Source organism: Fistularia commersonii, chromosome 1 (assembly GCF_037954325.1).
Source record: "Fistularia commersonii isolate RoL2024-O1a breed Wild chromosome 1, RoL_Fcom_v1.0, whole genome shotgun sequence".
NCBI classification, from domain to species: Eukaryota; Metazoa; Chordata; class Actinopteri; order Syngnathiformes; family Fistulariidae; genus Fistularia; species Fistularia commersonii.
In genome coordinates, this window is record NC_141284.1 from 17,349,908 (window position 1) to 17,368,170 (window position 18,263).

General features: G+C 41.8%; 1 protein-coding gene across 2 annotated transcripts in view; it reads right to left on the reverse strand.

Moving 5' to 3' along the window:
- Window positions 1–18,263, reverse strand: part of akap6 (A kinase (PRKA) anchor protein 6) — a 154,968-nt gene that overhangs the window by 17,846 nt on the left and 118,859 nt on the right. For both annotated transcript variants that reach the window (XM_086151937.1, XM_086151928.1), the window contains exon 18: window positions 3,193–3,276. In XM_086151937.1, the coding sequence (XP_086008063.1) occupies window positions 3,193–3,276 (84 nt within the window). The remainder of the gene's footprint in view (window positions 1–3,192; window positions 3,277–18,263) is intronic.

The window sequence follows — 18,263 nt, forward strand, 5'->3', positions numbered from 1 at the left end:
CAGGAAGGGCATCCGGCGCAAAAAACAAATATGCGAATCAAACCAAGGAATCTCATATCGGATCGGTCGAGGCCAAGGTTAACAACGACCGCCATTGGTGGCAATAACCTACAGGGTACCACTAGAAATCGGGCTACTGTGGGTTGAAGAAGGAGAGGAGGAAGTTGTGTTCGGAAGCAGAGAGAGAAGAGGAAAGGCAAGAGTCTGAAACTGAGAGCAGGGACTTTTAGTATTGGGATGATAACAGGAAAAGGTTGAGAGTCGGTTGACATGATGCAGAGAAGTGAGGTGGAGACCAGGTGGAAAGGAAGTAAGGCTAGAAGCTTAGGAGCAGGTTTTAAGTTGTACTATCACGGTAATAACAGGAAGAGAAATGGATGTGAAAAGAATATCAGATAGACTTATGAGTCTGAAACCGGAAATTGAAGTTGTGATGCTCAGTGTTGTTAGTGTCTATGCCCCATAAGTGGGATGTGAGTTAAAGGAGAAGTTCTGGAATGAGTTAGATGAAGTGATGCAGAATATACCTAGAGATGTGAGAGTGGTAATTGGTGCAGACTTCAATGGACAGGTTGGTGCAGGCAGTAGTGGTGATGAAGAAGTGATGGGCAGGTTAGGTGTGCAGGATAGGAATGCAGAGGGCCAGACGGTGGTAGACTTTCAAAAAAGGATGGAAATGGCTGTAGTGAATACTTTTTTTCCACAAAAGAATGGAATATAGGGTAACTTATGAGAGCGGAGGTAGGAGCACGCAGTTAGACAACATCTTGTATAGATGAGGTAATCTGAAGGAGATCGGTTACTGCAAAGTAGGTATAGGTGAGAGTCTAATCAAACAGCATAGGATAGTGGTTTGTGGGATGATTCCGGTGACAAGGAAGATCCAGATGACAAAGGCAGAGCAGAGGGCAAAGTGGTGGAAGGTGAAAAGGGAGGAGTGTTTTATGGTTTTCAGGGAGAAGTTGAGAAAGGCTCTGGGTGATCAGGGAGAGCTACCAGATGACTGGACAACTACAGCTGATGTGATCAGGGAGATAGGTCGGAGAGTACTTGGCGTGTTGTCTGGAAGGAAAAGTAGATAAGGAGACTTGGTGACGGAATGCGGAAGTGCAGGAATATATACAGAGAAAGCGGTTAGCAAAGAAAAAGTGGGACACTGAGTGAACTGAAGAGAACAGAAATGAGTACAGGAAGACACAACGTAAGGTAAAGATAGAAGTAGCAATGGTAAAACAAAGGGCATACAATGACTTGTATGCTCGGTTGGACAGTAAGGAGGGAGAGAATGATTTATACAGGTTGGCAAAACACAGAGATAGAGATGGAAAGGATGTACAGTGGGTCCAAGTGATTGAGGATAGAGAGAAAAATGTATTGACAGATGCGAGAAGAGTGATGGGAAGATGGAAAGACTACTCTGAAGAGCTCATGAATGAGGAAAATGAAAGGGGGTAGAAGAGGTGACTATTGTATATCACAAAGTAGCAGAGATTAGTAAAAGTGAGGAAGGTATTGAAGAGGATGAAGAGTGGAAAGGCAGTTGCTCCTGATGATGTACCTGTGGATGTATGGTAGTGTTGAAGAGAGGCAGCAGTAGAGTTTTTTTGCTAGATTATTCAACAGGATCTTAGAGAGTGAAAAGATGCCTAAGGGATGGAGAAGAAGTGTGATGGTGCGCATTTTTAAGAATAAGGGGGATGGGCACAAGTGCGGTAACTATAGAGGGATAAAGTTGATGAGCCATACAATGAAGTTCTGGAAAAGAGTAGTGGAAACTAGACTGACAGCAGAAGTCAGCATTTGTGAGCAGCAATATGGCTTCATCCCTAGAAAGAGTACTACCGATGCAGTATTTGCTTATAGAATGCTAATAGATAAGTACAGAGAAGGTCAGAGGGAGCTGCATTGCACTTTTGTAGACCTGTAAAAAGCATACAACAGGGTGCAGAGAGAGGAACTCTGGTATTGTATGAGGAAGTCTGGAGTGGCAGAGAAGTAATTTATAATGATGCAGGGCATATATGCTAGCTGTGAGACAGTAGTGAGGTGTGCTGTAGGTGAAACAGAGAAATTCAAGGTGGAGGTGGGACTTCATCAGGGATCACTGAGCCCCTTGTTTGCAGTGGTGTTGGGCAGACTGACAGATGAGGTTAGACAGGAATCTCCATGGACTATGATGTTTGCAGATGACATTGTGATCTGTAGTGATAGCAGGAAACGGGTTGAGGAAAATCTTGAGAGGTGGCGGTATGCTCTGGAAAGTAGAGGAAAGAAGGTTGGTTGCAGCAAGACAGAATATATGTGGGTGAATGAGAGTAACCCGGGTGGAATGGTGATGCTATAGGGGGTGATAATTAAGAAGTTGGAGGACTTTAAGTACTTCGAGTCCAGAGCTACAGAGAATGTGGAAAAGAGGTAAAGAAAAGGGCTCAAGCAGGTTGGAATGGGTGGAGGTCAGTGTCAGGGGTACTATGTGATAGAAGACTATCAGCCAGACTGAATGGAAAGGTGTACAAGACAGAGGTGAGACCAGTGATGCTGTATGGCCTAGAAACAGTTACAATGTCAAAAAGACAGGAAGTAGAGCTAGAGATTGCAGAGATGAAGATGTTGAGGTTCTCAAGGATGGAATGACAAGGATGGATAGGATCAGGAACGAGTCCATCAGAGGGACAGCACATGTTAGATGTTTTGGAAGGAAAGTCTGAGAAGCCAGACTGAGATGGTTTGGTCATGTACAGAGGAGGGATAATGAATATATTGGTCGACGGATGCTGGTAGTTCAGCTGCCAGACAGGAGATATAGAGGATGACCAAGGAGAAGATTTATGGACGTAGTGAGGGAGGATATGAACTTAGTTGGTGTGAGAGAGGGTAGGAGAATGCAGAGAAAAGATGGAGAAGTTTGATTTGCTGTGGCAAACCCTGAAGCCAAAAGGAAGTTTCTCTCAGACATTTAGGATATAACGTTTTCCAATTATTACGATTATTAAGTAGTGATATGGTAGTGCTAGTATTGGTCACAGGGATAGTGATTGTTTTTTTCTGTTTATAATAATATGACAAGAGAAGAACACATTTAAAAATGTACATTTAAAAACGTGCTTTTAAGTAATAAAGAATTTGTGGCCATTCGGGAGGTCAGGTGATTGGCTGTGATTGGCCGTGGGTTGCAATGATGTCATCAGTCACCTGACTCTGCTGCAGCAGCTTCTGACACAGTTTGAGGACAGAAGACACCCCTCTTCGTCGAGCCCGAACGTCCGAACACAGAGCCTGGAGGAGGAGGAGGAGGACGGGAGGAAGAGGAAAAGTACGTTGAGGGGAGAGAAGAGGAGGAGGGATGAGGAAGAGGAGGAGGAGAAGGAGAGGAAGGAGAATGACAAGGAGGAAGCAGAAGGATTTTTGAGAAAGAGAGGAAGATGAATACAAGGATGGAGAAGGTTCAAGAGCAGGGGGAGAGAGTGGAATGATGAGGATGAGAAAAGGAGAATAAGGAGTAGAAGAAGAGAATAACATGGGGAGAAGGAGTTGAGAAAAAAATCAGTCAAAAACAAAAATTCAGTACACTGCATTCCTTCTTTCCTTTCTTATTTCCTTCTTCCCTTCCTTCTGTCTTTCTAATTACAGATAATTCAAATCACCCAAAATGAACATTTTTACATGAATCCATTGTTCCAGTTTTGAGGAAATCCGTTCTGGGAAAAAGACAGGATGTGATTTAAAAATCATCAATAAATGATAAGAAATGATTGATGAAGCAGAATCTGAGTGAAATGAATATCAATAACAGAATGTCTCTTCTTCTCCTCCTCTCTCTCCCTCCCCTCATCCTCAGCCTCCATTCTTCCTACCCGCTCTAACTTTTCTAGAAAACTCTAATTGACTACTTTCATTTTTCTTCCTCTCTTTATAATCATAAAGTCAAATGAAGCTTCAGGAATAAATGACACTCTTTGTCAAACCGGACGGACGGCGGCTATTAAACATCAGTGTGTGATCAGCCTCTGCGTGCAAAGGTCAGCATGCGCACGTGCTGGCGTGTGTGCAAACATATGCATGTATTAGTGTGTGTGTGTGTGTGTGCGTGTGTGGTTGTGTGTGAGAAACAAAAGGAGAAACACGTCCAAGCTCCGAACTGTTTATGCTAATCCTGCTCGCTCGCCCACAAGCACTTCCTTTACATTTTCCTTTACATTTTTCCAATAAATATTAAACACCATTACAATGAAATGGGATTTCTCTCTCTCTCTCTCTCTCTCTCACACACACACACACACACACACACACACACACACACACAAACACACACACGCTTGTCTAAACAGCAGACGTGGAAGCAGAATAAGGCCGACAGGATCAGGGCGACCGTCTGCAGGTAAATTTATTCAGAGCAGGAGGTGTGCGTTACGGGGATGGAGGGGGGGTTGAGGGGGGAGAACGGGGGAAGGAGGAGAGACGTCAGGACAACAAAACGACAAATAACTGTGGCGGATAAGAACCAAGAAGGGAGACGTTTTAACCTCCTGAGACCTAAGCTTTGGTCAGGCATTTTTTACGATTCCTAGCAGCTTGCAGGTTCAAAGTGTCAGAAAGAGAGACGTCCTCATGTGGGGACAACAGGTTTATTCCATCATAATTTACTAACTATAATGAGAATATTTGTTCTGCGGCCCTCTGTTTTGTCATCTCTGACCAGCATGGGGTTTGTGGATTGATTGAATCCTCCTGTCCTCAAACAGGGATTTCCTAACTAGCGGCGTTGCATCTTGGTAGAACTGCTGTTTGATTCACATTTGAATAAATATATAACTACAAATGTTGCAATTTTTTAATCAACACTCTCCCCTTTCATTCCTTCTCTCTCACTCCCCCTTTCTCTCTCCCTCTCTCAGGCCGTTCGAGCCTGACTGGGCTTGTATTAACTCAGAGGGTCTCAAATATTTGCTGAAAACCTCCCTTCCAAAATAAATGGATGAGGATGAAAGAGCTGAAGGAGGACAAGAGGGAGAAGGAGGAGGGGGTGGATGAAAGGATGAGTGGAGGATGAAGGGGGAAGAGAAGACATGTAGGCAGTGCTTTTGGTAGAAAGAAAAGCAAGGAATGAAGGAGAGCGGATGAAAGCTTTTTCAGTGGATTCAGTTTGTTCGACTGTTTGCAGATGATGTGAGCGTCTCTCTTCACGAATGCCAGACTTTAAAACACACAGTTTAAATGAGAGGAGGGAACATATCGATCGTTTTTTTTTTTTTTTTTTTTTTTTTTTGTGAGATGGCAACAAATGTGTTAAATTAATCCTAAATTCTCATTTAGAGATACTTCTACAGCCAAGCTTCGGGAAATTTCTCCCATAATTTTGACAAAGTCCTTTCTTCATTTCAATCTTTGCTTTTTTTTTTTTTTTTCAAATTTATAGTATATTTGTGGATCAGTTATTCTTTTGCAGCAGGGTGAATTCTTGAAGGTGGGTGGATCACTACTCCGTTGGAAAATCTGCTACATTTCCTGCACTCAGGCTTGCCGTGATGCTGGAGCCTATCCCAGTTGTCATCGGGCGTGAGGCAGGATTCACCCTGGACTGGTTGCAGGGCCACATATAGAGACAAACAACCACTCACTCTCTCATTTATACATCTGGACAATTTTCCAATTAACTTACTGCATGTCTTTTGGATTGTGCGAGGAAACCGTAGAAACCGGGATGAAACCCACACAGAAATGTGGAGAACATGGGAACTCCACACAGAAAGGCCCCCGTTGGAATCGAACCAGGGACATTCTTGCTTTGAGACGGAAGCACTGACCACTCCTACACCATGCTGCTTTAAATGAATAAATTTCATTCAAAATTGCAGGAATTTCTTTCTGACGTTGCTGTCATTTCTATCTCGTTCAAGTGGTTGAAATCATGAGTTTTCCCTAATTTTCTATTATTATGTTTTTAGTCATTTCTTGTCAATTAGCATCCAAATGCATTGATAATTGAGAGGTGATTCCTTCTTTACCGCCAGGTACTGTCACTTCTGTCACATTCAAGGTCAACTGGCAGTGACTGACATCTTTATCTCCTTCTTAACCTCCTCCCTCCGTCACTCATCCTCCTCTCATGGAAACGACGACCGGATCAGGATGAACAAACAAACAAGCAAACAAAAAAAAAAGAAAAGTCTTGTCTTCTTGTCCTCCTCTAATTCCCTGTCTATCGCTCTCTCATTCTTAAATCTCTCCTAAAAACAAAATCCTCTTAACTCCACTCCACCTCCTCATCATCACAATCTAATTACAGCCTTGCCGAGTGGTGGAGGGCAGGATAGAGGGATGATGGATGGAAGAGGGTGGAGTATGTTATGCTGAAGTCAAAGCAGGATGTTTAACAGATTTTACATCAAACCATTAAAAGTACTGTCAAGAAAATAAACAACTGATTTTTTTTTTAATAATCATAAAAACTTAAAAGACAAAACACCCAAAAAACCCAAAACAAAAAGCCAAACATAGTTTTGGAGAAGTTGTATATAAAGAGGGAAAATATACCTACCAATAAATTGAAAAGATTCCCAAAAATATTTGACCCACCCCCAAACCCAAAATAAAATATACTGCTCAAATAAATAAAGGGAACACTTAAACAACACAATGTAGCTCCAAGTTAATCACACTTCTGTGAAATCAAACTGTCCACTTAGGAAGCAACAATGATTCATTTTGACTGGTTTGAAGGACATTACATCAAAGTTGGATCAGACTGTTGTATGTTTTTCCACTTAAATTTTGAATGTGACTCCAAATCCAGACCTCCATGGGTTAATAAATTGGATTTACATTGATAATTTTTGTGTGATTTTGTGGTCAGCACATTTAACTTCGTAAAGAACAAAGTATTTAATAGGAATTTTTCATTCATTCAGATCTCGGGTTTTGAGCAGTGTATAATAAAATGGGAAAAGAGGGAAGACAGCAAGAATTTCCCAGAAAATAAATGCCTTTGTTTTTGTTTTTGTTTTGTCTTTGTTGTCTATTATATTATGAGTCTCTGATTTTCAGGTAATTTATTCATGAACCTTCAGTCACATGTTCATTGTCGGTTTCGAAATGTACTGATAATTATATGGCCCTTGCTGATTGTTCCGCAAGATAATTCTTGCTATTTATTCATTCATTCATTCATTCAGTACCCGTGCAGCCAGTCCTGTGAACCCACAAGACGACTTTAAAAAAAAAAAACAGAACCTAGAGAACCTGGGGGGAGAACATGGGAGAACCCTGGCACGAGAACGCAGAGGCTTCACAGGGAGAGAACCCAGAAGGACACCAGATAAGATCTAAAACCTTCCTGTTTGGTGACAGCTCTCACCTCTGGCCTGCAGGGACTCAGAAATCTCACAACTGTTTGTCAAATTCTTGAAACTGCTCTTTAAAACAGGTCACCATTCCAAATCCTTTGATAATCTTTTGTTTTCTGTATACTTTTCCAGTCATCATAGAAATTAAAAGAAATATTTTTGGGACGCTCACTTGTATTTCCTTGATGTTTGAGAGACATCATTCTACAACCTACAGGTCGCTTATTTCTTTACAAATTTTCAGACCGCTTATCGACAGATTTATCCTCAAAACACATTTCATATGAAAAAAGAACCTCGCGACTTTGAGGGACGACAGTCAGAGGGAATCGTGAAAAGACGACAAGGGCGAAGAGCAAAGAGACACAAAGGGATGTCGTGACCCGCTGGATTTTCAATCAATTACCATTAATTACAAAACTCTCCTTCCTTCTATTTGTTCATTAAGTCAATTAAAACCACAAGCGTTCGTTATCGCACAACCAGCCTCATGAATACTTCACGTGCATGAACCTAGCATGCACATACACACACACAAACACCCTACAGCTACACAAACTTTATCATCTCTACCTCTTTTCTCTCCTGTCTCCTTTCCTCACCCCTCCGCTGAGTGTGTGTGTGTGTGTGTGTGTGTGTGTGTGTGTGTGTGTGTGTGTGTGTGTGTGTGTGTGTGTGTGTCCAGTCTATGTTGTGCAATGTTTGTTTCATGACCTTTACAAGGACTAAAAAAAATCACTTCCAGAAGGGTTTTGGAAGAAAACATTGCACTCTTCTCAAGGTTTCCCAAACGGGGGTCCTGGGATTGTAAAATACCTCATGAACACAAACACAACTTGTTTTTTGTTCACAAACTTTTTAAAACAAGAGTTCCAGAGACTGACAATCCCTATTTCTGATTTTTTTCTTTTTAGTTTTCTGATTTTTCTTATTGAAGCATTGTATCCGTCCAATTTTTTGATTTGGATTTTTTTAAACAGTATTTCACTGCGGCTCTACAGGAAATGACTTCCTTCTTTTCCAGCAATTTCCTCGTGATTTTTGATATCAACCTTTGCCCATTTGCAGGTGATTCTTTGACCGTTTTATAAAAAAAAAATCTTGGACTTAAAAATTGATATTGAAAAATGCTTTTTAAGGCATTCGTAAAACAAGGCTCTTTTAAATAGGTTCATCTGATCTCCAAATATTTGCCAGACTTTTCAATTATAATCTTAGGATAATATTTCATGTCACTCCTTTGTAATGGGGATGATTTTTTTGTATTTTCCTTTTAAAATGTTTTGATACCCCTGACAAGCAGTCAAGCAGTGGTGTCAATGGATGGGAGGCTGTTCAGTCTTTCAAGCTGTTCGTCCTGTTCTTCATCTGGAATCTTTTTTTAATTTTTTTTTTTTTTTTTTATAAAAGACTTCTCCAACTGTCTCACGGCTGCCCAGCCTTTGGCGTTTTCTTCAGCATCACGTAGAAACGGGGGCTGAATGGCGGCCCCATTCGTTCAAGGCTTTTAGAGCAATTCAGTGAAAATGGAGGCAGACAATGGAGCGAGATGCACTTCTCCCACTCACTTTTACCGCCTTGTTTGTCACATTTATGGCAAAAAACCTGGCAACCCGGGAGCAATACTGCGAGAATCCTCCTCTCAGACAAAGTGACACATCAACCCAAAGTGGGATATTTATGTTTTAACTTTTTGGGGGGTGGGGCGGGGAGGTGGGGGTTAAGTCACTCCACCTATACTGGCCTTACCTGGCTTGCCTGCAGTCACAAGACCAGAGCCAACGGCGGGAAATCTTTACCGCAAAACGAGGAAGTTGTTCACCAGAAACGGGCAGGAAGATACCTAAGGATCGTCTAGAAGTTTCTTCACAATCACTAGGAAAGTTCTTAAACATCAGCAAAAAATGGAAGTTTCTTTCACTTTTTAAATCACATAAAATTTGAAGAAAAATGTATCAAAAATAAACAAAGTAACCAAAAATTAAATTGAGTGAAACAGAAACAAACAAAAAACACAGAAAATATTAAAATAGTGGAACTTTTATTGAGAGAATATCTCAATTTGGTGGGAAAGATAGCTCGATATGACGTGTAAGGAAAGTTATGCTGGTTTTATTTCTAAATTGTCCATGTCAAATGATAAAAGTTCTGGCTTGGATCACAGTGGAGATGAATCAAGCTGCTCATGATGAGTCTTCATTTTAAAAGGCCAAAAACAACCAGTGAGGATTTGCCAACAAAGGTAGTTTTACTATAAATGTGGTTTCTAGGGTGACAAACCTTGTAGTTACTGCAATTTGAAAAAAATACTGTTATTTGGCACTTACAAATCTCATTGGTAATGAAAACTAAATCACATCTTCTTAGAAAACATAATTCAATATATACACAAACTACCCTGAGATATTGGTATACCAAGGTATTGACCTAGCCGAGAAAGCTACTGTTCCAGTTACCCTGCAAACTAAGCCACCTGTTAGCTTTAGCATCAAAATCTTATGGACCAAATGATTATAATTTTGAAAGAAATAGTAGACCTTCAACAGAAAACTCTTAAGAGTTGAGGATAAACTTGCCAACAACCAAAGTATTGGCAAATGTTTGACCACAAAGGTAACAGCAGGTTAGCATTATTAACGGAGCTATTCCTGATTTGCATAGACAATATTACTTGAATGTAAATAAACACAACTAGTTTTTGTTCAACGATATTCAAGTCATTCAGATTCTACGAAAAATAACATAAATGACAAATGAATAACAACAAAAACCTACCCATAAACTTGTACGGCAACAACAAATACGAAACAGCAAAACTATAAAGTGTGTGTCCTGATGCCATAATTACGTATTTCTGAGACCTGAAAACGCAGTAAGCACTTTGACTAAAATCTTTCTTTAGAAAGGCGGAACAAAAACTTGCTGTGACTAAAAAAAGCCCCACGGCCTTCGAGTGAAAATGGATCGCAGCTGACATCATCGGCCCGTTATTGATTATTGTAAGTTATTAGCAGGAAAACCTTTTCGCCTCCATGAAAGCTTTATCCTTAAAATATTCAGCAGCTGTAAACAAATGGAGGACGTACGGAGTGCGTACAAGCGGAAAGCATTTACGGCAGCGGCTAATGCAGCCAGAGCGCAGCGAAAAACGCCGCCATCAATAAAGTCCAATCTCCGTCTGTCTGCCGGTGTTTCTGCGCGTATTTGTCTTTCCACGATCTCCTCCCATCCGTCTGCTGGCTCAGTTCCTGTCGGGTCGCCTTCTCTGGACTCACTCTTTTCTTTTCCTGTATTGCCACCTAACGCTCCGATGTGGCATTGAACTTTGCCTGTCAACGGGGAATCGCCCTCACCTCCAGAAAACCCCCGGCAAGATTTAGCCCAAAAAATTCTGGTGAAATTTCAGCAGAATCTTCAGAAAAATCTTCAAGTAATCTCAAAATTAGCATAGAATCTCCACACAACCAGTGTGAATACAAGTTCAAAAGTGCAGTGGAACCTTGACTTATAAGCGCCTCAACTTACAAGTTTTCTGAGATATGAGGCGTCGCTCAATTTTTTGTTTTGTGACATGAGACGAGATCTGAGTTATGAACGAGTGGGATGAGCGTTTGGCACCGAGCGGCCACTGCTGTCCGTGAAGTGGCATTCAAAAACATTTGGACATGCCACTCGGTAGCCCAGCGACTACCTGCCACTCAGTAGGCCAGCAAAGATCATTAGAAAACATGAATGAGGTGTGCATTTTGACGACTTGTCCATGAAGAGATGGAGTTATTGGGATACCATGACCATTGTGCCATCTTTGAGAAGGCACAATATACAGTTAGGCCGATATTCATGATTTGGGCTCTGCGTGCCACCACATTGGATTTGAAATGAAACAACCGAATTGAAATGCAGACGTTAAGGTTTAATTCGAGGAGTTGAACCAAAATGACTAAACATGTAGGAATTGTAGCTATTTTATTCAAACGCTCCTCATTTCAGGGACTCATTAGTAATTGGACAAATATACATAACCCTAAGTAGAATATTACTTTTCAATATTTTGTTCAGAATCCTTTGCGTGCAATGACTGCCTGAAGTCTAAAACCCATGGACAACACCAAACGCTGGGTTTCCTCCTGTGTGATGCTCTGCCAGGCCTTTACTCCAGCTGTCTTCAGGTGTTGCTTGTTTGTCAGTCCTTCTGCCTTATTTTTTGTCTTGAGCAAGTGCAATGCACGCTCGATTGGGTTGAGATCTGGTGATTGACCCTGCCATTGCAAAATATTCCACTTCTTTACTTTAAAAAACTCCTGGGTTGCAATAGTTTTGGATTATTGTCCATCTGTACTGTGAAGCGCTATCCAATCAACTTTGATGCATTTGGCTGAAGCTGAGCAGAAAGTATATCCCAATAAACTTCAGAATACATCCGGCAACTTCTGTCTTTGTCAGATCATCAATTAACACAAGTGCCATTGGAGGCCATGCCTGCCCATGCCATCACACTGCCTCCACCATGTTTTACAGCGTGGTGTGCTTTGGATCATGAGCTGTTCCAATTCTTCTCCAAACTGTCTTCTTCCCATCATTCTGGTACATGTTGATTTAAATCTCATCTGTCCAAAGAATGCTGTTCCAGAACCGGGCTGGCTTCTTCAGGTGTTTTTTGGCAAAGTCAATTCTGGCCTTTCCACTTTTGAGGCTGATTAATGGTTTGCACCTTGTTGTGAATCGTTTGTATTTACTCTCATGAAGTCTTCGCTTTATGGGAGACTCAGATACTGATACACCTACTTCCTGGAGAGTGGCCCTCACTTGAGTGGATGTTGTGAAGGGGTTTTTCTTCACCATGGAAAGGATTCTGCAATCATCCACCACTGTTGTCTTCTGTGGACATCCGGGCCTATTTGAGTTGCCAAGCTCACCAGTGCACTCTTGTTTTCCTCAGAATGTACCGAACTGTTGATTTGGCCACTCCTAACATTTCTGCTATCTCTCTGATGGATTTCTTCTTTTTTTTCCAGCCTCAGGATGGTCTGTTTCACCTCCATTGAGAGCTCCTTTGACCGTATGTTGTAACAGCTGTAACAGTTGTAACAGCAACAGCTTCCAAATGCAAACGCCACACCTGGAATCAACTCCAGACCTTTTAACTGCTTAATTGATGACCGAGGGAAGTGCTCATGCAACCTTGTTATTTTCTTGCAGCCTTCTGAGTCAATTGTCCGATGACTTTTGGTTCCTTGAAAAAAAAGGCAGCCACTGTAGGTGTTAAAGAGCAGTAATTCCAAAACCCTTGCTCCAATTAAGATGTGAACACTCTCAAATTACAACTGCGTCTACACTTTAAGCTCATATTGATAATATAGTTGTACCTTAAAATGTTTTTGTAAACAGCTAAAATAACAAACTTGTGTCAGCGTCCAAATAATTCTGGACCTAACTGTATTTATAAGGATTTGGTGCAGCAACTGATAGGAGCATCAACTGACAAGGCATTGGAAGGGTCATTCAGTGCCAGCTGGGAAGGGTATGATAATTTTAAAAAGAGGACCGGCATTCACTTGTCACTAAATTAAGTTTAACGATAAGTTTAGCACAGTGTAGAAGTTACATTTAGCAATACATTGTAGAATTCAGAGTGTAGTGAGTAAGCTAAGTTAGCAGTAGAGCAGGAACTGAAGAACTCCCCAAACCTCCTCCCCATGCATCTTTGTTCAATCTTTGAGGGAAATACACTTAATATAACCAAATGAATTCTTTATATTCTCTTTTATGATATTATTTTTATACAGTATTCGTTATTTATAAATATCCTTTTTTTGTATTTAAAACGCGTAACAAAAACAGGGGTTGGGGAGGTTGGAATAGATTAATGGCGCCTCAATTCATTTCATACAGAGATTTAATTTGATATACGAGCAAATTGAGTTATGAGCCAAACAAAAGAACCACTTAAACTCGTGTGTCAAGGTTCCACTGTATTAGCAAAACATCTACAAGGAAAGTCTTTCAGAGGGAGTGGGAAATTGGCAAATGCTCACAACAAGTGCTCACACTCGGTCACATTGAACTGCCCAAATCACATTGAACTGCCCAAAAAAAAAACAGACAGAAAATGTGGTTTCCCATTTCTTCTCTCAAGTCTTCCGCTCAAATCTCACTGCTTTCCGCACGTTTTTTCCTGTTTCGCTGGTTTGAACTCCAGCGGGTCGAATGCACACCTTACAAAATATCCGATCAGAATCGAACCCCAGTCTTTTTCTTTTCCAAAAGCTCTTTTCTCTTCGTCTGTTTCAGTCAAATTTCGTCTGTTTTTATCAAAAACAACATTTTTTTCCCCCTTTCTTCGATCTTTATCTCCTTACTCTTCATCTCTGGTAGTTTCCTGACCGCTCGGACCCCCCCCCTCCTGCATCCCCCCCCTCTCAGATGAAAGCGCAGTGTGTTTTCTCCCCCCCCCCCCCCCCCCCCCCCCCGCCAAGATGAAAGTCTCATGTGTTTGTTGATGCCGTTGCCTTGGCAACGTCTCACCTGTTTGCTCGCCTTCAAAACCCTAACGAGCGACTCTTAACGAGAAAACACCTCTTCAAAACAAACCGCCGAGTGCACGTGCACACCCTTGCGCGTGCACACGCCCACGTGCATGCACACACACACACACAGGCGGTTGTAATCAAAGGCACACTCACACTCGGCCGCCTTGTTCCCAGCAGGGAGTCGGCGGTTCTTTAATCCTCATCATGCAGCAGGTATCGATATCAGAGCCTCGCCGTCACCTGCTATTAGCCAGGAGAAGATGTTACATGATGTCGCCTGTCGACCGCGGGGGAAGTGATGCCATCGCGCGGTGGAGTCGACACAATCGACAAGCGAAGAACACACACGTTCCGGCAAACGCAGCCTGGATTCAGTTAGTTACATTTGATGCCTCCCAGCTATTTGGAATTTGTAGCATAGCACAAGCAAACACGTGGCAGTTAGCATGATGTCTTCACGTGGGGACAATGGGCTTTACTCTACTGGTTGACAATTACAGCAAGATGTCATCCAACCTTTGAGCACCGTGGTTCCACAAAGAAATATCTTCAAATTTTCACGTCATCCAAAAACAATCATTCAAACATGGGCCAAAAATATACTTAAATGTACAAAAGGAAAAACAATACCTGGAAACATGTGCAAAAGTCATATCGAAATCTTTATTGTGGCAACTGGACTTGAGGACGTTTCACCCCTCATTCCGAGAGGCCTCTGTAGTTCTAATGACCTATGAGTTTCCGAATATAACTACCAGGGTTTTGGGTGGGTCTAGGTTATGGTGGTATCTTATGTAAATGTAAGAGTTAATCGGCAGAAACTACGTCTGCTGGGTTGTATGCTCATGGATGTGTCGTTCTTTGGGGACAAAGGGCCCCTTGGGATGAGGTTTGAAACGTCTTCAAGTGAAGAAATTGAAGTCCAGTTGACACAGCAAAAGAGGAGTTTGACAATACTCTTCACCAAGCACAACCCTACAAATCGCACTTAGCACCCAACCCCCCTGGAAAAAAAGAAGAAAAAAAAAAATAACGATGAAATGAATGTATGTATGTATATGGTTCTGAGATGGCTACTTGGTTGAGTGGTCACTTCTGACTTCCAACTACTGGTACTTCAGATCTTCAGTGACTGAATTGTACTTTTTGTGAGTCGCTTTGGATAAAAGCGTCTGGCAAATGACTGTAATGTAATGTAATGACAAGAATTCACCATGAACTAGATGACTGAGAACCTCCACAGACATGCAAAATTAATTAATTTTACATTTCAATTTTTGTTTAATTTTCCTCTTTTTTCTGTCACTCTAGTGTTGGCAAAAATAGGTAACATTCAATCATAGGTTGTAAAATAAATCTTTTGTCCCCATATGAGGATGCTCCATTTTGGGGAAGTTTATTAATATTCCAAGTTTTATACATTAGGAAATTACACTTTGTAAGGAAGTAGGGAGGAGGTATTAAAACAGGAATTGTTTGAGGATAGTGGGACTCAATGACGATCTACATCAGGCTCTTTCAAACCGGTAGGAATGATTCATCACTAATACCGCAGTTGATCGATAATGAAGTATTGGGTTTTCTATAAACGGAGGCTGGCGCTCATGAGTCTAAATGGAGGGGGGATCAAACCTTATGAACGACAGGGAGGGGGTTGAGTATCGAGGGAGGAGGGGAGCATGGAGGGGATGGGGGCGTGAAGGGGGGGGTAGGGCAAAGAGCATGATTGGAGGTCTGAGAGGACGGTGGGGTGAAGGGATGGAACAGTGGGGGGGCGGGTTCATCTACTGTCAGCAGCAGGGGAGAGGAAGGTGGGAGGCAAGGGGGGAGATGGAGTGAAAGAGACCTTTAGAGGAATGGTATCACACTGATATTTGTTTACAGATGTATGTGTCTGTCTGTGTTTGTGTGTGTGTGTTTGTTTGTGTATGGGGGGGAGCATGAAGGAAGAACGACCTGCAACATGAACCCTGATACTGGTGCTTTTAAAGAAGGAGGGAAGAAGCAAGTGTGGAAGGAAGAAAGGGAGGAAGGATGGACAGACAGAGAGAACAAATGAGGTACAATGGGTAGACAGAAGGAAACATGGAGAAAGAAGAAATGTCAGAGGAAAAGTAGGAAGCTGAGATGGACTGAAGGACGGAAGGAAAGAAGGAAATATGGGTGCCAAGAAAACAGAGGAGAAAGAAATGGTGGAATGAAGGAAGGAGACAATATAGTACAGTCAGGTGGAAGGAAAAATGTCGACTGGATGATAGGCAACAGAAAGAAAGACATTTAGGAAGACAGGATGGAATGAAGGACTGAAAGAAGGAAAAGATAGGATAGCCTTCATTGTCATTGGAGAACATGACAAAATTGAAATAGAAACATGGAAGGAAGGAAATAAACAATTCACTGAGAGATGGTAAGACATCTCTCATAAAATTAAAAACTTTATATTAAAAATGTGCCCCACAATGAAAATTAATTTGACAGAAACCCATACACACAAAGACTCACAGACACACACACACACTGTATAACCACACATACACACACAAGTCAACACTGTGAAACCGAGCTGACTGACCATTAGAAGTAAGAATGTGTAAGAAAATCTCGAAAGGCTGCTCCGAAACGCTAGTTGCTGTCAGTGTGTTCGTGTGTGTGTGTGTGTCTGAATTCATTAATTGTCGGTGTGTGTCGGTCCCCCAGAGCATCTCCCTACAATGGAGAGCCACTAAAGGCTCAGGGCCTGCCGAAGGAGGAGCGTCTGGACGATCTTGCAGTATCTCAAAGGGCCACTAATTCAATTAACAGCCAGGTTACAGACGGGCACGTATGTGTATGTGTGTGTGTGTGTGTGTGTGTGTGTGTGTGTGTGTGTGACACATTATTAATGTCTCCCAGCTCTGTGGGCTCAGTCAGACCTAAATAAGTATAGAAACTAATTACATTCTTTGAGCATTAAGTAGATGCGGCAAACTAAGACGTCCTCGTATGTGGACTGTAGGATGATTTAAATCATTACACTGAAAAATTAAAGTGTTTATTTTGGTCTTTTCATACCCCTTGGTGGACCTTCAAAGTGCCACACACGGTCTATTGGAGGTAGCTGCGTGATTTGGTTGTGACTTCCTCAAACGACTACTCGGGAACTGTTTTGCATGTTTGCTGTTTCAGTCTCTGGCATACATGAACATAAAACTACAAATGTTAATAAGCGTAAAGATAGAAAAAAGAAAAAGTTGAAACCATTAGGTTTTCCGCTCTGTGAGCTGTTCCGGAGCTATTGGCTATATGTTGATAATACAGGTTACACTTTACTGCCACTGGAAGGCGCTACAAGGGCTTTTTATTTTGAGATACGTGGAATGGGCGTAGGTCGTGGAGGAGGTAAAATTCATTGTCCTCATATGAGGATGCAGCTTACAGTGAGGACAAAGTACCTGAATGTGATCGAAGTCCAAATGAATTGTAACGAGAAGTGTTTTCAGTTAAAGCTGCCAAAGGTTAAGTTAAAGCTACACTTACATTAAGATAAGTGATGGAGGTTTCCAGTAAACGAATGCGTCATTGTGATGGAAATAAGACATTGTGTGTGAATGTGTGTGTTGCTGTGCATTTATCTGCTTTCTGCATCTGGGTGTTTACATGCAACTCTGTGAGTGTGTGTGTTACCATGTTTATTTCTGACTTTCTGTGTGTGTCTCTGTGAGGATCTCTGAATGTGCGTGTTTTTGTGAATCGGTAAGTTTGTGTAGTTCTTATTCTCTATGTATATGAATATGTCGATGTGTTCGTGTGTTTGTGTGTGGGTGTGTGTGTATGTGTGTGTGTGTGTGTGTGTGTGTGTATGAGTCTCTGTATGTCTATCCTTTGTCAGTGAAAGTGTGTCAGTCTGTCTGTGAGTGTGTGTGTAGGCGTGTTGGTGTGTCTTGGATTGTGTGTGCGTGTGTGTGTGTGTCAATTTGTGTGTGCGTGCGTGTCTGTGTGTGTGTGTGTGTCCCCTCCAATCCCTCATAGCCGTACAGTAATAGCTGCAGAACCAAGATCGAACCCATTTACGAGTTCAAACGCCAAAAAAAACAGACAAACGACGGCTAAAATTGAGTCGGCTCCTCCATTTACCCCCCTGCTCTCCCCTTTGCTACTCCCCCGCCCCCTTATACAAATGACTGCTATCAATATTTCCAATCTCCATTTCTGCAGAAGCTCAGAAATCAATAGCTCACCGCCGGGAGGTTCGGGTGGCACTGACCGAAAACTTTGACTGCGTGCCATCAAATCGTACACGTTGTCTGATCGAAAAAGATCAATAAATAATCAAAAGACGTTAAAGCGGATGGAGTCAGACGCATATGTTGTTCAACACAATGAAATTTTCATTTTTTTCTGCTGAGCGGAG